Consider the following 24,650-nt stretch of genomic DNA (forward strand, 5'->3'; position numbering starts at 1 on the left):
AAAGCTACACAAATCTGTATAGCAACTACTGTTATTACTAATAACTCCTTTTTCATCGGCAGAAGCATCCGATTCTTTCTCATTTGCGGTTTATTTTATCAGAGATGAATCTCTTTAGTTAAAAGTTAAACATAAACTATAACTACCTCCCTTAAATTTGGCATAATTACGAATACTCACTTATTGTTTGAAAATTTAAAAATATATCCTTCAAGTAGAATATAATTATGTAGCACTTAAACTTTGAAGTGGACATTCCTACTTTTAAAAGACTAATATCAAATAGCTGCAAGTTTATGAAATTTTCTAGCGCACATGGGGTGTTATCAGATCTAAATCAATCCTTATCATGTAATTGATGTATGACTTAAAAAGAGTGATCAATTATATGATAAATGTATTATGTTTGTTATATTATTGATTCGACCAGACCAAATCCTCAAAGGAAGATTAACAGGCTCAAATTAAAATAAGAGATAATTATACTACTCTCCCATGAGGTTTGGAGTAATTACATGTAAATTTTATACAGTTTGAAATATTATATTTAGTACTCTTGACGTTTGCTTTCTTCAAATAAGTAGAATTTTTTATTAGTCAAAATTCGTGAAATTTGCTAATATTAACAAAAAAAATTAAATGAAAATTCATATTTACCCTCAATTGACTCATTACTAACTTATTAAAGGTCAAATAAATCTTTCATGTCTAAACTATCCTTATAAGCCAGTGTGAAGCTGTAAAATGATAGTTTAATTGAACAAGATTTGATTGACTCGTAATAAATTAATAATAAATCAATTGAGGGTAAATATGAATTCTCATTTAACTTTTTTGTTAATATTAATTTATTAAATTGATATAAATAATAAAAATATTAAATATAATTTTTAAATTATAAAAAATTTACGTATAATTACATTAGATATTAAGGATGGCGTAGGAAGCCCACATATAGTGGGTGAGAATGAGGCCAGCCCAAGCCCGGCCCAGTAATGCCACGCGATCCACGCGGTCCACTATTGTACTGCTGACTGGTAGTAGTTCAGCAAAGGGTAACGCCGGCCATCCAATTACATCTGCAGTAAGTTTTGAGTCAGATTCTCCTTCCCCACTCGCACATAGTTTCCACGCTCTCTATTTTCCCATTTTTAACACAAAATAATATTACATAAATTATTTTTTTTGATAAAATGTTATTTAACTTTATAACATCACTTTGTTATCTATTATTATTATTATTATTATTTTTGAATAAAAGGGTGGTTGGATTAAATTGATTATGTTATTTCAAGCAAAATTTATTAAAATATTGGTGAATTTAAATATTGTAACTTGACCTCAAAATAACAGGGGTCAAGATCGGCCAGTGAGACGATGGGGGATAAGATTCATCGTCGAGAGGGAAACAACCCGGATCACCAGCTAAGGCCCCTAAATGATTGCTCAGTGATAAAAGAGATAGGGGTGCAACCACCCTTGAAAGAGTGCGTAATAGCTCACTGAGATTATATCAAGTATTATGAATTTGTCACAGTTGTTCAGAATGTACTAAAAAATGGTGACTTCTACGTTATAAATATAATTGAAATTTTGTTATTTAAATAAATAATTAGTGATTCAACTACTAAAACATGTATTTGTAATTTGCTTACCTACTCTAAACTCCAAACTCAGCGAAAGCGCGTAGGTATGTGTTACGGGAGGTAGTTGGAATAGAACAAGCGCTATTATGAATGGCCGCATATTGGTCAGTAATTTTTTATTTTTCAAGGGACCATATTGAAAATAACATAAACTTATGATGATCTCCACCTACCCTTCTCTTCATATATTGCGAATTCTCACTAGAGCCTTCGCTTCACACTCGCTCTCTACCTCAACTCTATAAACTCGAACCAGGGGTGCTCTGAGGTAAAACTATTGAAGAGAAAGGGGAAAAAAACAGTAATCTGTATGTTTTGGTTTTATCTTTTGATGCGATTCTAGTTGTTTTGATTCATCGTGTGAGGTTATCTGAAAAGAGATGGTGTGAAGATTTGGCTGTTTGACTTTTAGCTTCATCTTCAATCTATTTGTTGGTCTGTTGTACATGATCTGATTAATTGTTTGTGTTTTGCTTTGTTTAACATTTACTGTAGGCAGAGTTGCTTTCATGTCTGTTTCTCTCTTGAATTGGAGCGATACTGTACTTTTTTCTCTACTATTTTTGGTAGTTTCTTGCCTTTGGAATTGGTTTTTTTTTTGGATGATTAGTTGGTGTGCCTAGTTCATTTAGAACTGTTTGTGATTAGTTTAGCTGTAAGTGGATTTTCAGTGATTGAGTTTTGGGTGGATTTGATTTGATATCCTTTTTACTTGCTTTGCAAAGTGTGTAAGCTTTTGAGCTTAGAGATAGCTGTTGGTTTTCTAGTTCATTTGTCAGAACTATTTACTTTAAAATGAGGCTACGTTGTTTCATTCTATCAGAACCCTTTTTCTTCTTTTAAAGCAGATGGTTTTAAAGATTGGCATTGTTTTCAGTAGTTTGAATATATCTTTCATCATTTGCATAGCATGGATCTTTGATATAATAGTGCAAGGACTTCTTCTGCTGGATTAAGTATTGCATTTGGGTTGTGTTTGACTCTTAGTGTGATTGAAATTGGCATTAACCAAAAGGATGTTCCAGTTTTGTGTTTCGTGAAAACTACTGAAAATGATACTCCTTATAAGTAGAGGAGTTATGGCTGGTTACTGGTAAACATTCTAGAAAATGTGAGTAGTTATGGCTTCTCATCTTCCTTAACATGATTCAAGCCTTTGTGAGGCTTCTTAGTTTGTTCTCACCACTATTGCTTGTGATGTTTGATAACCAATTCAATTTCGTCTTTATATGCTGTGCGCTATCCTTTTGAGACATAATATGCTTTCTGTAAATAATTTAGTATCTAGCACTTGCTTTTGTTGCTAGTGTTTTATTTGTATCAACTAGAAAAGTTGATCTCGTTACAAAATTCTGTAGATCACACATAACCATGGTGAAGGCCGTCGCAGTACTCAGCAGCAGTGAGGGTGTTAGCGGCAAAATCTTCTTCACTCAGGAAGGAGATGGTATTGTCATTTTGATCAAAATTTGATATTTTAGTCTTCAAGTTCAGCTTGACACTTACATTTTTTATTGTTTTCATTTTCAGGTCCCACAACTGTTGTTGGAGACGTTAGTGGCCTTAAGCCTGGACTCCATGGCTTTCATGTGCATGCCCTTGGTGACACCACCAATGGTTGTATGTCAACTGGTAATTCTCTTGCAGTCTTTTTTCCTTTTTCTGGTTCTATTGTATCTATGATTAACTTGTTTGCTGCATAGTTTCAGGCTTTCTATTAAACTTAAAATTGTTATATTTGTGGTACTTGTAGGACCTCACTTCAATCCTGCTGGCAAAGAGCATGGTGCTCCTGAGGATGAGGTTCGCCATGCTGGTGACCTTGGTAACATCAAAGTTGGGGAAGATGGTAATCACCTTTGATTTTATGGAAAACATTTCTCCAACCTATTAATTCAGCATCAATTTTAGAATAAATTTTATTCTAGTTATTGTGCTATTCATATAGGTAAAGAGATTTCATTATTAATATGTATAGTCATTCTTAGTTGTATATCATATTAGTAGTTTAAGTAATTCTAATTATTAGGTGATGTTCCTGCCAAAAGGAAAATTGGTTATCAGCTTCTATTTTTCCCGTTTGAGATCTTTTTGTATTATATCATTATGCTTTGGTCAATGCTGAGAATTCATTTTAATTATGTAAAAGTGCTACATAAGAATACATATTATAATTTCCTGACGGGTGGTTATCAGAATCACTCTGACTTAAATAACTCTCTCATTCCTGTGTTGTAAATGTTTCAGGATCAGCCCACTTCGAAATTGTTGACAAGCAGGTTTAATTTCTTTGCATCCATCTACTGTTAATATTTTAAGTGGTTTAGCTTATCTATCTCACTACCAATTTTTTGTTTCTTTTTTCCCCTCCTTTTGCAGATACCACTTGCAGGACCACATTCCATAATTGGAAGAGCTGTGGTCGTTCATGGCGATCCTGATGATCTCGGAAAGGGTGGGTATCTTCTCTTGTCTGAGCTTACTGAATTTTCCAATAGTTAATTTGGCATGTTCTGGGGAAAAAAAATACTAGAAAGATATCCACCTTCACCCTCTCAGCAGTCATGGATAGGACTGAAAGAAGAAGAAAAATGAAACTAGCTTTAGTTCCAATAATCATAGTAATCGGTAATTATGCACTTCCTGCAAGAACACGAATTGTATTCAGTTAAATGTAGCATAATTGCCTAAGTGGGTGTATGGGAAGAGGGGCCATCTAGACACAGGTGATGGCCGCTGGGTTGACCAACAAATTATTGGCAGAAGAGAAACTAAACTACCTTTAGTGCAAAATCTACTATGGTCATCAGTAACTAGGCGTTCCCAATGCCAGACTATTACACTCCCTTCAAAGTACTCTTGGAAGTCATTGAATTGGCATGAGACTGTAGGAGATTATATCATGGAGCTTCATTGACATCCTCTGGTTTGATTTGGATTTTCACTGACTTGTTGGGCCATGTGGGAGCACAAAAGAACACCAAGAATTGTTTTACACTTCTGCGTCCCTAAAAAATATCCTTGTTGTAGTGGCCATGCTTTGGAAATTAACTGTGTTATTAATTTCACATCATATGCCTATCTACTGAGGAGTTCTTCTGTTGTTTCAGGTGGACATGAACTGAGCAAATCCACTGGAAATGCTGGTGGAAGAGTTGCTTGCGGTGAGGAATTTATATTTATTTGTTTCTAACTCCATTGAACTATATTGATGCTTGAAATTTTTATTTGCAATGTCAAAATTACACTCTGTAAGGCTTCCTGCAATCTTGGGTAAACTGGTGTTTTGTGGCATTGTCATCAGGTGAAAGGTGCCAAGTGAATACCAACAATTCATAGTTTTCATGTAGAGTGCCTGAGGATAAACCTAAACCATTAGTTGTTTGTTAGAGTCTTTAATCTTAATCATCCTTGGTGTCTAAATTATGGACAGAAATCACCAGCAAGATATATGCATAATGTTTGGATTCGTTTTCTGAGTGTTTTGTTGTGTTTTGTGGAAATAGAGAGAGAAAAACAAAGATAAATAAGTGTGTCTTAGAGATAGTATGTATGTTTGGATTTGGTTTTGGAGATAATTTAAAATAAGTATTATATATTTAATATTGTGTTTTGGGAGACAGAAATTACTATTCATTGTCAAATCATGTCTTTGGAGATAATTTAAAATAAATATTATATGTTTAATGTTATATTTTGGGAGACAAAAATTACTATTCATTGTCAAATCATGCATTTTTTATATATATTTATGTATATATGTGTGTATATATATGTATGTTTTTATGCTAAAACAGTTAAAAACACCTAAATAAGGTGTTTTTAAATGATGGCAAACATTGGGTATGTTTTGACTTGTCTCAGAAATAAGTTGGAAATGAAAACAAACATAGTGGGTTTTCTTCCTTAAATTACAAGCCATTTGCTGCAGTCTTGTATACGACAAAAAGTGAATGTTAAAAAAGTATAAGATGGGTGCATCCTCTCCTTGGTTGCTCATATTTGTTCAATGTTGTGCAGGTATCATCGGCCTTCAAGCTGCGTAGAACCTGGTGCTTCACGCTTAGTGTGGCTTGGCTTAAATCATTTCCCCAGATACTTTCTCTGAAACCGTTGCTACCTATAGGGATCGTAATAAAGGGTTGTTAGAATGGAAAGTTTCATCTGTAATCGTATACTTGTTTAAATCCTTTGGGTAATGAAAGTTTGATTTTATCTTTCTGTTTTGTGAATGACCACTTCAAGTATATGTGAAATTGCTATGAATCAATGAGAGAAGAAATGACAAATTCTTTTTTAAAACTGAATTTACTTGGATCACACAGGGACACCATTGTTGTAAATGGCAGAATATCTAGTTGGAGCCGATTTCAATTTTTTTTATTTCATATCAAACGTGTACGTCATATATATAAGTATTTTAGTAAATTAAATACGTGGTATAATTTTTATTTATATATTAATTAAAATACAGCCTCAAGAGTCACAAGTATTGCAGAGTTAATTAGTGAGGAACCAATAGAACAACTCTTCTAGCCCTTATTATTGTCTAGTAAAAAAAGACATATTATAATGTGACGTCGACCTTTAAATAATAAAAATAATATTATACATTATATATATTTATGGAATACCTAAAAATTTAAATAAATTATCATTTCCCATATCATAAACTTAAATCAAAACATATATCTCCAATTGAAAATGAATTTGGAAAGAAAAGCACATGCAATTTTATAACAAGACATTGGGTTCAACCCCAATATATATATATATGTTCCAGTTCCAGCCCAACAGCTCTTTTGGTCAGTTCCGACAGGCCACTTCCACACCACCGGAAACCTTCCTCTTTTCCCTTTGATTTTTTGTCTTTCTTTCCCGGCAAATTATTTTTCCTTACATATTGCTCTTCCATCACCACTTCCGGATCACTATCATCATACTAGAACCAATTTCAGACGCTCCGGATTTTGAGTATGTTAAAACGAAATTTACCTAAACTTAGGGCGTCTTAAGGCGGCGCTCCCACCGGGGTTGGCTGCCGACTTATGTAGCTTAGGACTTCTGACATTCTCTTCTTCGTCTCTTACCTTCTGTTTTGTTTTCATCTCTGGAACTGCAGAGGAAGGAGATAGGAAGAGAGAAGGGTAAGTATGTTGGATATTAATCTCTTCCGTGAAGAGAAGGCCGGCAACCCTGAGAAAATCCGAGAGTCGCAGCGCCGTCGTTTTGCGAAAGTTGATCTTGTTGATGAGGTCATTGAACTCGACAAAGTTTGGCGCCAACGTAATTACTGACTCACTACATTTTCTATTTTCGTGTTGTGTCTGATTTGTGTTTTTCATCATAATGTTATACGAAAATTCCATGTGTAGGTCAATTCGAGTTGGATGGCTTGAGGACGGATAGAAACAGGATTAGCAAAGAGATTGCCCGCCTCAGAATTGTGAGTGCTCATAGTATAAAATATTTGGTTTTCGTAATCAATTCTTTTTGTTTATTATATTTGGTATTAAAGCAAAGTAGTCTGGGGATCCTTTCTTCTTCTTCTTTTTTGTCCAAATTAGAGGACTGGACATCTTGCGGCAGTATAATGGACCTGGTGCATATCCAGTATGAAAAACAAAAGCAGAAAACTCAGCTGTTAAGATCTGAATTTATACCTGCTTGACAGTTTCAGACCATATTATATCTTGAAAGAGCCATGTATTGCTTTCACCGAACGTGTAACTTAACTTGCATGAAAGATTTGAATGTAAATTTTAAGGCAACCGAGTTTTGCGTGTTTCCTCTTGTTTATATGTTGGTGTCCTCTAAATCTCTTATTGTTTTGGAAGTCGGGACAAGATGCAAGTGGTATGATTGCAACTACAGAGGAAAATAGAGAACTGACTATAAAGAAGGAGACAGAGGTGCAGGAGGCTCTAGCAGCAGTGCAATCTAGATTGGGTGTCATTGGAAACCTTGTTCATGATTCAGTCCCTGTCAGCAATGATGAGGTGTGTCTGAGGTGCTTTGCGTTCTATATAATTTGCATGCTCTGTTGATGCATATTTTTGCGATGAGTAATGTGATGTTTTATAGGCAAACAATGCTATCATTCGGTCATGGGGAGAGAAGCGGACTGAGCCAAAACTGAAGAATCATGTGGAGCTTGTCGAGCTTCTTGGAATTGCAGATTTGAAGAAAGGTGATCAATTTTTTTTTTGATTTTCTGAAGTCATACTGTAAGCAGCCATATGATTGGTTGGATTACACTGAGAGTACTATTTTCATCTTATATTCTTCCAGTATCCTACTTCAGCCATATGCCCATGCTGTTTGGTTTTCTAAAAATCTTTCATTTTCTGTGCTTTTTTGTTGTCTAGTTTGCTTTATACAAAGTGTTTTTGAATGTTGTAGGTGCAAATGTTGCTGGAGGCAGAGGTTTCTATTTGAAAGGGGACGGAGTACGACTGAATCAAGCTTTAATCAACTTTGGTCTTGAGTTTTTGGAGAAGCGGGGCTTTACCGCGTTGCTAACTCCTTTCTTCATGAGGAAAGATATTATGGCAAAATGTGCTCAATTGGCTCAATTTGACGAAGAACTTTACAAGGTAAGTTATTCACTTGTTTAATAGCTTGGAACTACTATTTCTAAATGAAGCATAGTTAGAAAGACACTGTAGGATTGCACCTAGATGAAGTAAATACAAGTGTCTTACTGAAAAAATAGATAGAAAGAGGAAATATCCTATCTCATCTTGATATAGCAGGAAGTCTGGTGTCCTCTTGACCCTATAAAGTTTGTAGCGTGCTGCCTTGCACTTTGGATAGAGAAACTGCCAGAGGTTTATCTTCCGTTAAACTGAAGAAGTAAACCTGACTGGCTTATTTTCCTGCTTCAATTGAGGTATAGTTGTGTTTGTTAACTGATTCCAGTTGCATCTCTATACATTTATCCGTCTCAAGAATTGAACTGCTAACTGATCTATGAGCAACATAAAAAGCAAAGATCAGGAGTGTGATCAGAGTGTACATTTTAAATAAGATGTGCATGAAATGTCTAGTTATAACAAAATTATGGGAGTGGGAGTAAACCTTACCTCCTGTAATATAAATTTTAGTAATCATGTCAAATATGTAGAAATTTATCATCGAAGAGGAATACTGGTGCTTGGTTCACCACGTGCTACAGATTCATTAATCATGTCATCCTTTCTTGTTAGAGTACCACTTTTGTTCAGAAAACTTTCTGGTTCAGTTTTTATTAATGTAAGATCAGATGAATTGATAATCTGTTGGGGATCATAATACTACATGATATTCTAATGGTTCCGTGAAACTATTAAGCCACTCTGAGATTCTTATAGTTAGGCAAATGATGTTAATACCAAGAGGGGGTAATCCAACGTCAAGCATGCAGGTAGAGGGTAGTCTGGAACATTGAAAAGATGATTTCTTAGTCCAGTCCTAATGCAATATGATGGTAGCCCTGCAGATATGCGAATTCTTGGTGGAATAAAAGTAATGAATGTATGCACAATTGGTGTTACTTGTGTCTTTTTTCGAGCTAAAACATTTCAACTTTGTGGCAGATGCTAATCTGCTTGACTTCTCGGTGGTGCTTTAACAGGTTACTGGAGAGGGAGATGACAAATATCTGATTGCAACAGCTGAACAACCACTTTGTGCATATCATATAGATGATTGAATTCATCCTTCACAACTGCCTCTGAGGTATGGGGTTCTTTGTAAAGTAAGCCTCAATGTGCTTGGCTCGGAATGTAGTTTTATTGCTAGCTTTAAACTGTTGTGTGTAAGCCACAAAAGAGTGTTCTTTCATCTTTTTCCCCCTGGGTTTTCTTTTTCTTTTGTTTTCTTTTTGGTTTTGGAATTTGATCTGACATTAAGAATGCCGTCAGACATGCTGGATATCCATCGTGCTTCCGTAAAGAAGCTGGCTCACATGGTCGAGATACTCTGGGGATTTTCCGTGTACACCAGTTTGAAAAGGTTGAACAGTTCTGTATAACTAGTCCAAATGGAAATGACTCCTGGGAGATGCATGAAGAGATGCTGAGAAACTCTGAGGATTTCTACAAGCTGGTAACTTCCGCGCCATTTTCGTAAATTTGAATCTTTGAATAATAACTGTTACATGTCATAATACGGCACCTCTGCGTAAAAGCATGTCATTGCCCTTTTCCTTGAAGACTAAATTGTGGTGCTGATTCAGTTATGATAGATTATTTTTCTAATGTTCCCCCTTAAATTTAGCTTGCACTCTGATTGAAGTTAGTGAAATTATTTCTTCGTTGAGCAGCTGAATATTCCATATCAAGTTGTAGCTATTGTCTCTGGTGCACTGAATGATGCTGCTGCAAAGAAGTATGATGTGGAAGGGTGGTTTCCAGCATCAAAGACATATAGAGAACTTGTTTCCTGCTCAAACTGCACTGACTATCAGTCAAGATGATTGGAAATTCGATATGGGCAGAAAAAGGTGGAGTTGGCTTAGCTTTCTTTTATTCAACTTCTTGTTGTATCTTTGCTATGGCTACGCATTAATATTGATGTAGGACTGACGTAGGAGGGTCAGAGCTAAAAAAATGTTATATACTCACCAGACCTGTCAAAAGTGGTGTGCGATCCACATTGGATACATGCCTTTATGATTTCAAATTGAAAGTTTATCAGATTGAATGTTTTCTTCACATAATGATAAACTCCTTAATATGGTTGCAGAGTAATGATAAGGCCAAGGAATATGTGCACATGTTGAACTCTACCCTTACAGCAACTGAGAGGACAATGTGCTGCATCCTCGAGAACAACCAGAAGGAGGATGGTGTAGAAATACCAGAGGTTCTAAGAGGTTTCATGGGTGGGAAATCCTTCATTGCTTTCATGAACAACATTGGGAAAGAGGCAAAAGGGAAGAAGACTAAGGAATGAGCCACTGTTCATTTTTATACCACATTGAAGACGAACTTTAAGAAATTTCTGGAGTTCTCTCATGCTCGGCCCAGTTGTCTTCACTACTTTTCTAATATAACCTCTTGAAGGTTTTCCAAATGCCTGCGGACGTGCCTTGATATTGAATTGCAAGATATCTTTGTTATGATTATTTGAAGCTATTTATGCTTTAACAGAGACTGAAAACAAGAATACTGCAATGTTACAACCTTGCAAGCCATTCTGACACCTCACAAAATTTGCTGAGAACGAATGTAGGACAAAATGCTAAGTTTCTTTGTCGTTTGGTTATCTTTCTTACAAGTTCATAGATATTTACATTGATTCATACAAAGCGATCAATCTACTTTAGTAAGTATGCCTTGTTTTTTTCTTACTAATTGTAAGATGGGACTTTGTTTGAATTGGGTTTAATCAGGAAGTTACAATTAGAATGTAAGTTATTGTAATGGGAGCATGAAGATGATTTGTCAAGCTGAGTGGTGATTAATCATCCTTTTGAAACGAATGTTTATTTGATCTGAATTAACTCTAGATTTTGACCCTTAAAATTATGTCCTAATTTAGCAGCAATAAAGCCCTACACTGGGCCTAAATTGCATTGCGGAAACAGTTCAAATTGCTGCCGTTCCCAAACTTGAGCTACCAAAACAAATAAATTTTGTGTTTTAAGGGTAAGTTTCTGGCATGCACTTATTCACTTTGTGTTATAAGCGGATCGCGTAGACTTCAAATGTGCTATGTGGTTTGCTGAAATCCAAAGCCTAAGCCTCCAAACAAATGTGTAATAACTGGAAGTACCCGAGTTTTCAAGCTCATTGATTTCTGTTTGACATATTGGTGGCTTTCATGAAATTCAGCTCCACCATTCCGTTCCCATGCGTTCATACTTGGTTCAAATCACTTCCACAATTGCCGAGCTTGCAAAATCAGGAAGCATATTGTTGGCTCGCAAGTTGTTCGATGAAATGCCTCATAGAGATACAATCGCGTGGAATGCAATGATAAGCGCATATTCGTATCTGACCTTCTACCAAGAAGCACTCTCATTGTTTAGCAGCATGAGAGTTAGCAATGTAGAGCACGATCACTTCACTCTCACCGCTGTGTTAAGTGCCTGTGGGGGAGTAAAAGATATAAAATATGGGCGAAGGCTTCATGCTCTTGCTATTGTTTCAGGGTGCAATTCATTCTTGCCTGTGAATAATGCGTTCACTGATATGTATGGCAAATGCTTAAGTGCTCAAGAAGCGCATAAAGTGTTTGAGGAGATGGCGTTTAGGAATGAAGTTTCTTGGTGTTCGCTATTGTTTGCTTATGTAAATGTTGGTCTTCTTGATGTTTCACGTAGCATTTTTTATGATATGCCGAGAAGAGTGGTTATAGCTTGGAATACTGTTATTGCTGGTTACGCAAAGTGGGGCGAAGCCGAAATTTGTTTAGATTTCTTTAAGAAGATGTTGGAGGATTCTTGCTGCCCTGACAAGTGGACTTTAAGCGCAGTTATGAATGCTTGTTCTGAAATGACCGCACCATGTTATGGTTGTATGCTGCATGGTTTTATCATCCAAAGTGGCTGGAATTCTGCACTGGAGGTTAATAATTCAGTTCTTAGTTTCTACGTAAAATTTGGTGAGGAAGATGAGGTTCTAAGGGCAGTTGAGGCTGTTGGAATGTTTAATGAGGTCTCTAGGAATCTTATTATTGATGCTTATATGAAGCTAGGTAATCTTGAGGAGGCATATCTTGTGTTTGGGTGTGCGCCCGGGAGAAATCTTATATCATGGACATCAATGATAACTGGATGCAGGAGAAATGGGCATGGAGAACATGCTATAAGGTGTTTTATTGACCTGATGGGAAGTGGTATTCAACCGGATGATGTTGCGTTTGGAGCCGTTTTACATGCTTGCTCTAACTTGGCGACACTCAACCATGGAAGAATGGTCCATAGCTGTGTGGTTCGGTCTGGTTTTCATGCTTATGCTTATGTTGGCAACGGCCTGGTGAACATGTATGCTAAATGCGGGGATATTTGCAGTTCGCATAGAGCTTTTAATGATGTTCTTTACAAGGACTTGGTTTCGTGGAACACAATGTTGTTTGCATTTGGATTGCATGGCCGCTCTGTCCAAGCTCTACTTGTTCTTGAAGAAATGGTAGCCTCCGGGGTGAAGCCAGACAAGGTAACATTCATAGGTTTATTGATGACATGTAGCCACTTGGGGCTGATTGACGAAGGCCTCTGCTTTTTTGAATCAATGACTTCACACTATGGCCTATCTCCTGAAATTGATCACATAGCTTGCGTGGTAGATATGCTAGGTCGAGGTGGAAAACTGGAAAAAGCAGAAGAATTAATGAATAAATATATAGAAGCAAACAATGTGAAGGTCAGCTCCTTGGAAGCTCTCCTTGGATCTTATTCTTCTCAAGGCGATTTAACAATGGGAGCAGAGTTGGCGGAACAGCTGAAGATTTTGAAGCCTCGTGATGAGATGTGCTATGTGTTGTTGTCAAACTTGTATTGTGCTAGTGGCGAGTGGAAACAAGCAGAGATTTTGCGGAAGGCAATGGCGGTTCAAGGCGTTAAGAAAACACCTGGTTGCAGTTGGATTGAAGTAAGAAATCAGGTTACAGCTTTTGTGGCAGGAAGCTATTCCTTTCCTGATATGGAAGAGGTGCATATGATGGTATATATTCTTGAATCTGAAATAAGATATCCAATGTCTGTTCTTTGCTCAGATGGCACAACTTGGAATTCTTTAGCATGAGACATGTTCTACCTGAGTGTATCATCCATAAACAGTCTTGGCTTGTGATGGTGAAAATCAGCACATTTGGAATAAAAACAAAAAGACGAGATTCAGTTCTTGATCAGGTCAGCTTGGTATGTGTACTATGGTTTTTCAGAAGCTCACGATGCTTATTAAGCAAACTGAAGTATATTATACTCACTTTAAGAAAACATTAACGGGGGACAGAAGGGATACAACTCCAAAATGGAACAAGAAAAATGTCTATTTGCCACACTAATTTATACAAATTTCTACTACCTTAAAAGCCCCTAGATGCAGCATGGATGCCAATAGGGTGGGTGGTATTTACTAATGTCAACTAGCTGGGGGCTTCAGAAACAAATATGCCGTCCCTTTGAATGCACTTGAACTGTCTGGAGTAGCCGCTGAATAGACAAACTTTGCAGCAGGGTAGGGGCATCTAATATGTGCCAAGTTCCTGTACTCTTTGCGGACGAGCCAAGTGTGTTTACACTACCAAGAACCAATATATTCAGCCGATTTCTTGTCTCAGCAATCGCAATCATGCAGGGTTAGACGATTGAGGAACATGTACACGCCAGGAAAATACTTTCATATACAAAGAGTTAAGGAGTACAGCAATTCCAAGTCCCAAGAACGATGAGATCAAGATTGCATAGATTGGAGGCAAGTGAAGCTGCAGACCAAAAAGAATACGTGGTTAGATTGCCAAGAGGATCGCCAAAACTACAGAGACTTGTGAAACTTGTAGATCAGGAAACAGACAAGTCAATTTGTGTACACTACGGAGTTTTTAGACGGTTTTCATCTCCTGCACCTGCCTTGCTCGCATTGTCCTCAAGTTTACTATATGTCACCAGGTTCAATGACTATGGAGTTAATGCACCACCTTTTCTATCAGACAATTACAATGACATCCTTTGAAGTGTAGCATATTATAAAAACGCATGATTTTGAAATTGCAGTGAGACACCTGAAATGTTTTAGACTACACAGTCCTCCTGGTCTTTTGAGGGGATTTGTAATGTAACAATGCATGGGTTGCACGTAGTTTTTTGAAATTGAGGGATCTTTTGTTAATACATCCAGGTAGCAGGAGATGTTGGTATAATTATTCCCTTTTCCGAAAGAGTCCTAATAAAGACATTGGAGAACTAGGGAGACTAGTGGTTTAGGAAGAGATAAGAAAGCATTTCGTTACATTAAGAGAAAAATTGCTTGAATGATAGCAATTAGCATACAATTGCAAGTAAGACAAAATCAGGCAGTAATGCCTCTCACCAGAGTATAGAAAAAATGGAGAGTCAATGCCACGAGAGCGAACTCCAGAGCTGCAAAGGTCCATATATACTCTTTAATTGCTGCATCACAACAGATTATTTTTAAGATCAATAGTATTCCAGTGTAGATCACTCATACTTTCTTGAGCTTCCCATACCTAGGACAACCGCAAAAATTGATGCCGTAAGGGCCAATGTGAAAGAGAATGGTGCAGCAAGTATAAGTGCTTGATTTTTCATCTCTTGGATCTGTAAATGAAAAGAAATTACAGATTAAGAAAAAGAAAAACGAGAAATGCAATACATGTGTTGACTGGTTCATTTCTTTTCCATGTTATATCAGTAAATACCTTTAAGATCCCTTTACATGTCACTGCATAGTAACTATGCCAAAGTAATTGAAATAGTGAACAATCACTAGCATCCTATTGTCTAATATCTTACCAGTAGCTGTTCAAGGAAGAAGAAATAGCATATTGTGCTAATCAAGACGAGCACCACAAAATCTTGCCAGGCACTGAAAAAATATGCCAAAATTTATTGTAAGCTCATTTGTAATTGCAAAGGAGGAGATCCAAAATAGATACATTAAATAATGATGCGAGAATCGAAAAATTAGGAGTATTCAACACATAATTCGGGATTTCATCTTTTTTTCCTTCTTCATTTACTTGTCTCTCTACGACAGAGGGAATGTGCTGCAAGTTTTATAGCAGATAACCAAGAAATGATATTGATGATCTGAAATAATGATAACCTGAATCAACCATACAGTGGCTAACATATTTTGAGTGGGAAGGTAACAAAGCTTGTCCAAGAACAATTTTCCTCTCCTCTTCTTCTTCCTTCTTTGGATGAATGGTGATATTTTAGTTCGTTTAGACATCAAAATGTTTCACAAAGAGTGTTTGAGGAACGCAAAATTAAAATTCCATGAAGTTTAACTTACATTAGCAAGTGAAGCCAAATATGAAATTCCGGTATTTTAATATAGAAAATCACCTCATTGTATTCTGTTGGTTTGTTTCTCGGTTCTCTCTCGAAGCAGCATTTGCCACTCGAAGCAATGTAACAGGTAAATTTGAAACTTCTTTACCACAGACTTCACATTCTCTGTTGCCTTTCAAGCTAAACCATTTAATTGCACAATCTTCATGCACCAGTTTGAGGGCTCCTTTACAAAGGCATTCCATCTTGAATGTATTTCTTTCTTCACATGTATCAAGACAGATCCTGCACACAGCTTCCTCTTCAGGAATCTCTTGATCCTCATGGACAGGACCAGGAGTTATTTGATCTAACTTGGCACAACCAAAAATTTGTGCATAATGAGAAATTACTTAGATGAACAACATCTATTTGGGATATTAATTTCAATATTATAGATTTCTAGTAAAAATGCAGGTTCACGAGCCAAATGAAAATCTATATGTTGTTATATGCTCAATCAAGTGTCCCAATCTTATGCATTTTAAGTATATGTACAAAATGAGGTATGACTGATTAGTAATAATTTTAGAATAGAAACTACAGCGCCCATATCAATCAGACAAGGTAGTGACACAATAGGCTTGAATTAGTCATTATGCACATAATGGCTCGACAAAGGAATAATGAGTCATCAAATGAGGCCAAACAGGAATTTAACAGAGAAGCATGGGAATGCAACATACCGCCATCAGTTTCTGGAGCATGATTTTCACGGGCGGCAAAAGATTGAGATCTTACAATAAAGACGTTCCTCCCAGGTACAGAGAGCGACCTTGAAACAGTAGCTTGAGATTCACCCGTCTGCAGTGAGTAGGAAAAGATTTATCAGTAAACTTTCTACTTTGATAGATTCAGTACTCAGTTCATGGTATTAAGTATTAAGAAGTGATGCTTTCTTAATTTTCTTTTCCCATTGTTGTTAAAGTTTGCTTAGGCATGAGAGTCAAATCTGAAAAGTCTCTATCTCAGTTCAAGCAAGACCAAGAAACAAGGTATGATGCTTGATATTCTGACAATAACACAACAGAAAATAACCAGGAGGAAAGTTTCAAGTTTCAGAAGTTACATGTGGCCTTTTCCCTTCACTGGCTGATGCAGGGACAATAATGTGGGGAGACAAGTTCGAGGCAGGTGTCACCGGAAGAGAAGTACATCTTTTCCAGTTCAAGGTTGTTGCACGATTTGAAAACTCAGGGCTTTCAGGAGTCACCTTTGGATCTGAACTGAGAAGAGAGCTTCTTATACTATCTGATCCAGTTGACCTCTTCTTAAAGCTGAACGCCCGAAGAAAACCTCCTGTAGGAGAACTTCCACTTACGACACCTGGAGAATGGAGCGAATACTTGCCACTGCGGCTGCCTGACAAACCCGCAGGTCTTGGAGGTATTTGAAGGGTTAGATCTGAACTCCGTTTACTTGACCCTGGATTTACAACCATATTCCTGGCTTCCATGTCATCAGAATCAGCCTATGCATCAGAAATAACGGTGTCAAGTATAACTTTCAGATCATAATCTAATCTGACACACTCAGAAAGTATCTGATGTGAAACTTAGACTCACAAAATTATCTTGCTTGAGATCGGGGGAAGAAAGAAAGAAAACATCTATGAATTAGTTAAGACTCACAGAGAACTGTTCCAATCTGGAGCAAGGTCTCTTTGGTGCTTGAAACATCAAAATGATATAAGTTGATATAAACAAGCCACTGGGAACAGTCAAATACACCGAAGACTCATACAGAGACAAACACACTTATGAATAAACAGCAAGAAACACTGTTTTCTTGCACTATCTTTTGGGCTGAATATGGGGAATATTTTATTGAATACCCATAATTAACAACTAGAGTATCGGTCTAATACAGAATCATCATTAGTCAATGCATCACTGATAATAAAATTGTAGTAACCATCGGCCAATTTCGAAGCAAAACCTAAACAGCACCCACACATAATTGCTAATATCTTCCTCTTGCTCATTTTCTTTCTAGTTTCAGGGAGCTCAAAATCTGCTCTACTCAAACCTTCAAACTCAGACCCCCCAAAGAAAAAAGTAGAAGAAAAAAACAGAATATCATCCTAACAGAGTATTGATTTCTTCCACTTTTACCCACAACATTCCAGCCATAAAGAACACATCTTCAAATAAAAGTGATGGAAAACAAACAGAAAGAGTCGAAATCAACAGCCCACTAACCAAAAAGCAACAAAATTGCTAACCTGTGATGTTACTGTTGAAGGTGCTTCCGTTGCTTTATGTTCTGTGCCCGCATTATTATCCAGCTTATCTGCTTTAGGGCTCTCCATTCTTGAACAAAATCCAAGAGATCCTCCACGGCTACAGGCCGGGAAAGATTCAATTTTTTAAGAAAATGTGTCGGGAAAAATGGATGAGCTGTGTAATCAAGGATGTGTAAAGACGAGGATTTCATTTCTTGGTAAAGGAACGGAAGGTAAAGGGTGACGCGACTCGTGAGGTGGGCGGCCCCACGCCACGGCGCACGGCGTGTCTTTTTCGCACCGTCGTTTATTGCATTGTGGGATTTTTGCGAGTCTGTCACTGCAATTACATAGAAATTTCGTCCCGCGTTTGTTTCTATGGGAGCAGTAGATTCTTGCTATTGAAATTCAATTCCAAAAATTTGATGAAGAAAAAAAATACAAAAATAGGGGAGATGAAAATTAAACAAATTCAAAACCTCAAATTTTGGTTTGGGGGAAACATGAATGAAGATAAAGGAGCAAATACGTTGATAATTTTATCAGATTTCCCCCTTCCTATCTTCACCTTTTTGTATATGATGAATGATTTCTCTTTTTCACTACTTTGTTATTTATGTTCCAAGTTGAAGAAGTTTGCATGAAATTCTGAGACTCAATTCCTATTTTAGAAATACAACTACCATTTTCATAATATATTAATTATTTTTGCAAATCAGTCTAAAACTAAGTCCAAACAATGAGACCTTACTTCAACGGTGAGTGTGAACCAAACGTGCATTTCCAAATTTATTCCTACATTTCTAATCGGTATGATTTCGGTTTGAAAATATATATTTTCATGAAAGGTCTCATTTCCATAGACGAGCGACCAACCATTCACTCTCTCAGTATGGTATTAGTTATTCCCATTATGTTGAGAATGAAAGTGTTTTTACTTTTATAAGAGATATTTTATAAATTTCTTATAACCTTTTATAAGCAATTTTTAAAAGGGTAAATATCAATTTATCCCATTGTGATATTGAAAATAATCATATTATCCTCTATGAAAAAAATATACCAGTTTACCCTCCTGTACTTTTTAAAATGAAACAATTTACTTCCTTATACATGAAGGTAAATTGCTTCGTTTTAAAAATCATAAGTAGGGTAAATCGTTGTATTTTAAAAAATACGGGGACGTAAATCACTATTTATTTTTTCATAAGGGTGTAATTTGCTCATTTGCTTGCATTTTTTCTATTTTTAAAATACTACTGCTATACAATAAATTCAACATATTCAATAAAATAAGCATAAATAGAATAATAATAAAGGGCAAATTTATTAAGTAGTTTCATTCCATCACTAATAATTAAGTCCAAACATGCATTGTTTTAGTCAAATAAAGCAAAGAAATTGTGACTTAATCATTAGATATTACCGTGACGTGGTTGTCATAGTAAAGAAAAGAATTCAGTTTTGTTTCACTGTATTTATATATATATACTGTTCATGTGGCACGTTGTTTTTATGTGCATATATAATATTTTTTTTATTATTTCAAATATATCATAAATAAGATTAAAATATAAAAATCAATATATTATATTTAACAAAGAAAAACTAACTTAAAACTATTATCGACATAATAAAAAAATTAATATCACAGTGTCACAAATTATTATCTATACTTCCTTAAAAGGAAAGGGACTCCATACTCATAAACCGACGGCTAGTGATGTTCCCGTACCAATTTCTTATAAAGTCAAATATGCCATTTAACTAATAAGATAACTAACTCATTTTACTGTGCAGATTATATATTAACTAATAAATTAGTTTTCTTTTTTAATATCATGTGTTGATTTGTATATTTTGCTTTTATTTATAATATATTTTAAAATATAAAAAAAAAATTATTATATGCATGTAGAAGCGACGAGTCACAAAGGCTAATTTGAGAATAAAAAATATATATTTTCATAAAAAAGATACATGTAGAAGCGACTGCCTAATCTTTCATGTTGTATTGTACTGATATATTATCATTTATTTAATGAAATTTATATTTATCAAAAAAAAAAAGAAAAGAAATACGAGATATGTGTGTATTCTTGTTATTTTTTTTAGGGCAAAAGGCAATTTTCGTCCCACAACTATAGGCCATTTTCGTTTTAGTCCCGTAAGTTTCTAGGGTTTCAATTTGGTCTCGTAAAACTGAAAAATTCACAATTTCAGTCCAAATTTGGCCGGAAAAATTTGTGGGTCACCGGAAAAAGTCACATGCGATGCATGTGACTTTTAAAATTGGGGATTCGATCCTGATTGGCTGGAGAAGTTGATGTGGCACATATGTGGCGCATATGTGGAAATTAAAAAAAAAAAATTGACTCATCTCAAAAGAATGGCAAAGGCGGAGGACGGCTTTTGTCGGATCTTTGCACAGAGGTGATCAAAATTGATGGGACTGGTCTCAAAAGATTCGCTAGAACGAGAGGCGTTCAACGATGGTCTTTCGGGCCGGTGGTTCGTTCAGACGAAGGAGAAAACGCCGGCGGAAGGTGCAGTCACGGCGGACGACGACTGAGATCTTCAAAACGATGGATCTTTGCACCTAGTTGATGAAAATGGATGAGGCTGGTCCCATTAGAACCGCAGTGAGGAGACGAATCCAATGGTACCAATCTGCAATCGTGGGTCGTCCTGTCGCCGGCGAATCGACGAGAATAATCCGCGGCGGTCAATTTCAAAGCCCAGTCGCTGTCGTGGTCGGATCGCAAAATTGATTGAGGGGTTTTATTCTCCTCACTATGGGTAATTGAATGGTATATGTGGTGGCTACAAATTCCAAGTAATGGCGGCGGAATTGAAGAGAGAAGGTGGCGGGGAATGGCGGGGATTTCACAACTTTGATTTCCCATCAGTTTTTTTTTTTTATTTTCCACGTATGCGCCACATATGCGCCACATCAGCTTCTCCAGCCAATCATAATCGAGCCCCCAATTTTAAAAGTCACATGCATTGCATGTGACTTTTTCCGGCGAGCCACAAAATTTTCGTGCCAAATTTGGACTGAAATTGCGAATTTTTCAGTTTTACGGGACCAAATTGAAACCCTAAAAACTTACGGGATTGAAACGAAAATGGCCTATAGCTGTGGGACGAAAATTGTCTTTTGCCCTTTTTTTTAAATGTGAAATTCTGAGGCTTGAAGAAATGATTGTGCAGGAAGTATGCATCCCCCATGTTTCAAAATTCTCATTTCTGAGGAGACAGCATTACGCAATATACAAATATGGCAATGAACGTGCAAGAAACTGCATTTTCCTGATTTTTCTTCAATAACAATATCTTTTATTTTATTTAAGTTGAGATTTGTTGATAAGAATATTTAAGCAAAATAGCAACAACTCAATCAAAATTCTACCCCTAGATTATAATCCATCAGAGATCAATCACCGATTACGGTAATCTACAAGGCAGTTTGGATCTTTTATTACAAATTCATACAGAATATCTCGTATGCTATCCAATTCGTATGTATAAATTTCTATATAAATGTTAAAAGAAATACTAGACGCGACGTTAATTTACAATAAAACATCGTAACTGTATATTAAACGGTCCTGAAATTTGAATTTATCTCGACAAGAGTTGAAGCTATGATACATGCACGATCGATTCATCAACGATGAGCTCCCATGATTAAACTGCATCTTTTTTTTTTTCCAAAGAGTCTGACTTTCACTAATCATACTTATTAATCAAAACCAATTCATGCATCAAATTATTACATCTAATCATTTGACTAAACAAATAGAAACTGTTTGATATGCCTATAAATTGCTTCAATGCAGACATAATTTTCATACCAAAGAGGGAAAGATCCAACTTTTGAGTGTGCAAGAAGATGAAGGGAAGCTTTAAGACGTTGTTGTTCCTTTCAGTTTTATGTGTTGTAGCCATTGGAATTTGCAATGCAGGTGAGCTAAAGATGAAGTACTACCACAAGAAATGCCCTTTAGCAGAAACCATTGTGAGAGAAATCACATGGAACAGAGTTGAGGCTAATCCTAGTTTGGCTGCTAAGTTGCTGAGGCTGCATTATCATGACTGTTTTGTTAGGGTAAGAAAACACTTACTCTGTTTTGTTAGGATAAAAAGGCTTTTTGTGGTTCTATTTTGTCTGAAAACTTGGTTGTTGTAGGGCTGTGATGCGTCGGTTCTATTAGACTCGACGCAGAATAATACGGCTGAAAAATCGGCCCCTCCAAATCGATCTCTTTCAGGATACGACATTATCGATGATATTAAGACACAACTCGAAGAAGAATGCCCTGGCGTTGTTTCCTGTGCTGATATTGTAGCTTTGGCTGCTAGAGATGCAGTTTCTTACCAGGTAACATTATAAAGTCAGAACTTATGATCCCTTCAACTCTTTGTGCAGTAATCTTGATTGATTATGTGTCTGAAACTGAGTAGTGTATGTGATCAGTTTGGACAGTTTGGAAGACCAATGTGGCAAGTTTTCACGGGCAGGGAAGACGGGAAAGTATCGTTAGCCTCTGAGGCTGCAGCTAAGCTGCCATCTGCATTTGCAGATTTCACTACATTGTTGAAAATATTTGCTGATAATGGCTTAGATATATCAGATCTTGTGGCTTTATCAGGTGACGATATATAATTAGTTTGTTACGATTATGTATAAATTTTTATGCATATTTTGTTGTTTAGTTCAATTATTTACGACAAGTTTGTCCGATACTATGCAGGAGCACACACCATCGGAGTGTCTCGTTGCTTGTTGGTTGCACGAAGATTGTACAATTTCACAGGAAAGGGTGATTCAGACCCTTCGCTAAACGTTGAATACGCTAATAAGTTGAGGGCTATTTGTCCGAATCCAATTAATTCGTCTACTATTATAGAGATGGACCCTCAAAGCTCACTTTCCTTTGACAGCCATTACTTTGTGGCTTTGAACCAAAAGAAGGGCCTTTTTGTGTCTGATGCAGCCCTTCTAACAGACCCTCAAGCGGCTCTGATCGCGCGTAATTTTGAGAATCCACACGTCTTCTTTGCTCGTTTTGCTCGATCGATGGTGAAAATGGGAGCCGTTGGAGTGCTTACGAATGGCAAGGGGGAGATAAGGAAGAATTGTAGAGTTGTGAATGGCTGAGATGTATGTTTAATTTGTTGTGTTGTAAGCTTGATCATTTGGTGCATTTGTGAATTGTGAATTGTGATCATGAGTATTTGTTTGATTCTAGTCTTGTTTTTGTTTAGTTTTGAGGAATATGTACAACGTTTTAGTAACAAGATTGTACAACTGCATTGTAAGAAACATTTGAGGTTTCTTGCAGCTGGGATGAATTGAGACAATGTTTTAACACATGCATGATTGTAGACTTGCGGTCATGATTAAAGTTGTTTTTGTCAGAAATTAAAGGGAACTAAAAGTTTGAAACTAAAAATTTCAAATTATTTAGACAAAGAAATTAACTCGTGGGACGTAAAGTACAATTCTCCCTATAATATGTTAAGGTAATTAGGATATAATAACATTGGTGCTAATTCAATTATAATTTGGATGTGAATAATTTCAAAGGTGACACCGACCCATCGATTTTATGAAAACACAGTGCCCCAACCCCACGGATCCCGCCACTGTTGTCGGCATGGACCCCAAACCCACGGATCCCGCCACTGTTGTCGGCATGGACCCCAACAGCACCCTCTCCTTCGACTCACACTACTTCACGGCTGTCAACAAGAACCAGGGCCTATACCCTGCTCACGGACCCGGCGTCCGCTGGAATCGTCAGATGGTTCCAATAGCAGGCTGCGTTTTTCACGCAGTTGGGGAAGTCGATGGTGAAAATGGGAGGGATTCAAGTGCTGGTCGGGGATGCTGGGGAGGAACTGCCGTGTGGTTAATTGATGCATGATGCATCTATATATGATCTATATGATAATTGTTCAAGTAATTGAATGTGATGATTAAGCTATGGATCCTTGAATGCACTTGGATAGGTCTCTAGAACCAAACAGATGTGTGGTATTGCATGTAGTTTAGAGTATATATGTTTGTGTTGAGTTCTTGGTAATTGTACCAAGGATTTTCAAACTTTAATTGTATTGGTTTGAAGCCCAATAAATTGTGAAATTTTAATTTAGATTCAGTTTGATCCAATTTAAATTAATTATATGACATGTATAATATATTTATCATGCAATTGATGAAATTTAGAAATTATGACCAATTACATAGCAATTGCATATCACAAACTTTGTGATTAATTTGATCAATCAAACCTGATTTAAGTAAAATTTTTCAAATAAAATTGCATTTTTTCTGCCGCACAAAATAAAGGGGTCTGCACTTTTGGTCCTTTACTTTACACATTTTTTTTTTAAAAGATCACTATTTTAACCTTTTCTCATATTTAGTCCCAAAAAATCACTTTTTATAAAATAATAATAGCAATGAGAGAAAAAAAAAATTGTAATTTTGCCCACTTCTCACTATATATACTTACAAGTTTTAATATGAGAAATAATATTGGGAAATTCCAGTTGAATTTAATTTAATTATATGTTAGTTATATGACCAGTTACATAATAAATATAATAATATTTTTATTATAATTAACTAATTAATTTTGCGACTAGAATTTTTTGAGAATATATTTGAGTGATAGAGGAGAACAAATTAACATGGATCATATATATGTTGGAGGGTGAAGCAAATGGATGGGTCATACTCTTATCCATCTATCAATATAAACAA

General features: G+C 36.3%; 4 protein-coding genes and 1 pseudogene across 8 annotated transcripts; 4 read left to right on the forward strand and 1 right to left on the reverse strand.

Annotated features, from left to right (window-relative positions):
* The first annotated feature begins 1,761 nt into the window (after positions 1 to 1,761).
* LOC105171443 (superoxide dismutase [Cu-Zn]) lies at positions 1,762 to 5,867 on the forward strand. 2 transcript variants are annotated; one of them, XM_011092562.3, is made up of 8 exons: positions 1,762 to 1,914; positions 3,005 to 3,093; positions 3,177 to 3,278; positions 3,400 to 3,495; positions 3,894 to 3,925; positions 4,026 to 4,101; positions 4,757 to 4,810; positions 5,667 to 5,867. In XM_011092562.3, exons 2-8 carry the CDS (start codon positions 3,018 to 3,020, stop codon positions 5,690 to 5,692), a joined length of 462 nt encoding a protein of 153 aa, XP_011090864.1. In that variant the 5' UTR covers positions 1,762 to 1,914; positions 3,005 to 3,017; the 3' UTR covers positions 5,693 to 5,867. The 2 variants fall into 2 exon arrangements, with proteins under 2 accessions (XP_011090864.1, XP_011090865.1); XM_011092563.3 differs by having other exon boundaries at positions 1,803 to 1,954.
* A 501-nt stretch (positions 5,868 to 6,368) lies between these two features.
* LOC105171445 (serine--tRNA ligase-like) lies at positions 6,369 to 10,755 on the forward strand (annotated as a pseudogene). The gene is made up of 9 exons (XR_016067894.1): positions 6,369 to 6,932; positions 7,022 to 7,092; positions 7,484 to 7,645; positions 7,731 to 7,836; positions 8,049 to 8,242; positions 9,262 to 9,365; positions 9,551 to 9,734; positions 9,952 to 10,131; positions 10,374 to 10,755. The product of XR_016067894.1 is annotated as a serine--tRNA ligase-like (transcript).
* Positions 10,756 to 11,108: 353 nt separating this feature from the next.
* LOC105171446 (Tetratricopeptide repeat (TPR)-like superfamily protein) lies at positions 11,109 to 14,466 on the forward strand. Its single transcript, XM_011092564.3, has one exon. It carries the CDS (start codon positions 11,483 to 11,485, stop codon positions 13,376 to 13,378), a length of 1,896 nt encoding a protein of 631 aa, XP_011090866.1. The 5' UTR covers positions 11,109 to 11,482; the 3' UTR covers positions 13,379 to 14,466.
* LOC105171447 (uncharacterized) lies at positions 13,531 to 18,442 on the reverse strand. 3 transcript variants are annotated; one of them, XM_011092566.3, is made up of 8 exons: positions 17,876 to 18,436; positions 16,721 to 17,122; positions 16,338 to 16,455; positions 15,667 to 15,961; positions 15,109 to 15,181; positions 14,823 to 14,913; positions 14,666 to 14,745; positions 13,531 to 14,060 (listed from the first exon to the last, which is right to left on the reverse strand). In XM_011092566.3, the coding sequence occupies exons 1-8, from the start codon at positions 17,960 to 17,962 to the stop codon at positions 13,926 to 13,928; spliced, it is 1,281 nt and encodes a 426-aa protein (XP_011090868.1). In that variant the 5' UTR covers positions 17,963 to 18,436; the 3' UTR covers positions 13,531 to 13,925. The 3 variants fall into 3 exon arrangements, with proteins under 3 accessions (XP_011090868.1, XP_011090869.1, XP_088742151.1); XM_011092567.3 differs by lacking the exon at positions 17,876 to 18,436 and adding an exon at positions 17,283 to 17,788; XM_088886025.1 differs by lacking the exons at positions 13,531 to 14,060; positions 14,823 to 14,913 and having other exon boundaries at positions 14,695 to 14,822; positions 17,876 to 18,442.
* Positions 18,443 to 21,745: 3,303 nt separating this feature from the next.
* On the forward strand, positions 21,746 to 23,124 carry LOC105171593 (Peroxidase superfamily protein). Its single transcript, XM_020697477.2, has 4 exons — positions 21,746 to 21,986; positions 22,068 to 22,259; positions 22,356 to 22,530; positions 22,633 to 23,124. Exons 1-4 carry the CDS (start codon positions 21,771 to 21,773, stop codon positions 23,037 to 23,039), a joined length of 990 nt encoding a protein of 329 aa, XP_020553136.1. The 5' UTR covers positions 21,746 to 21,770; the 3' UTR covers positions 23,040 to 23,124.
* Positions 23,125 to 24,650: the final 1,526 nt, after the last annotated feature.

Source organism: Sesamum indicum, linkage group LG10 (genome assembly GCF_026168435.1).
Source record: "Sesamum indicum cultivar Baizhima isolate 11 linkage group LG10, ASM2616843v1, whole genome shotgun sequence".
Classification (NCBI taxonomy): Eukaryota; Viridiplantae; Streptophyta; class Magnoliopsida; order Lamiales; family Pedaliaceae; genus Sesamum; species Sesamum indicum.

Excerpts from the sequence above, each read along its gene's own strand:
- LOC105171593 (XM_020697477.2), top strand. The coding sequence starts at position 21,771 with ATGAAGGGAAGCTTTAAGACGTTGTTGTTCCTTTCAGTTTTATGTGTT. Across the intron at positions 21,987-22,067 it reads ATCATGACTGTTTTGTTAGG|GGCTGTGATGCGTCGGTTCT; the intron begins GTAAGAAAACAC and ends TGGTTGTTGTAG. Across the intron at positions 22,531-22,632 it reads AGATCTTGTGGCTTTATCAG|GAGCACACACCATCGGAGTG; the intron begins GTGACGATATAT and ends GATACTATGCAG.
- LOC105171447 (XM_011092566.3), bottom strand. The coding sequence starts at position 17,962 with ATGGAGAGCCCTAAAGCAGATAAGCTGGATAATAATGCGGGCACAGAA. Across the intron at positions 17,123-17,875 it reads CTTCAACAGTAACATCACAG|GCTGATTCTGATGACATGGA; the intron begins GTTAGCAATTTT and ends TCTGATGCATAG. Across the intron at positions 14,746-14,822 it reads AATTTTTGCGGTTGTCCTAG|CAATTAAAGAGTATATATGG; the intron begins GTATGGGAAGCT and ends GTTGTGATGCAG.
- LOC105171446 (XM_011092564.3), top strand. The coding sequence starts at position 11,483 with ATGCGTTCATACTTGGTTCAAATCACTTCCACAATTGCCGAGCTTGCA.
- LOC105171443 (XM_011092562.3), top strand. The coding sequence starts at position 3,018 with ATGGTGAAGGCCGTCGCAGTACTCAGCAGCAGTGAGGGTGTTAGCGGC. Across the intron at positions 4,102-4,756 it reads TCCTGATGATCTCGGAAAGG|GTGGACATGAACTGAGCAAA; the intron begins GTGGGTATCTTC and ends CTGTTGTTTCAG. Across the intron at positions 4,811-5,666 it reads TGGTGGAAGAGTTGCTTGCG|GTATCATCGGCCTTCAAGCT; the intron begins GTGAGGAATTTA and ends AATGTTGTGCAG.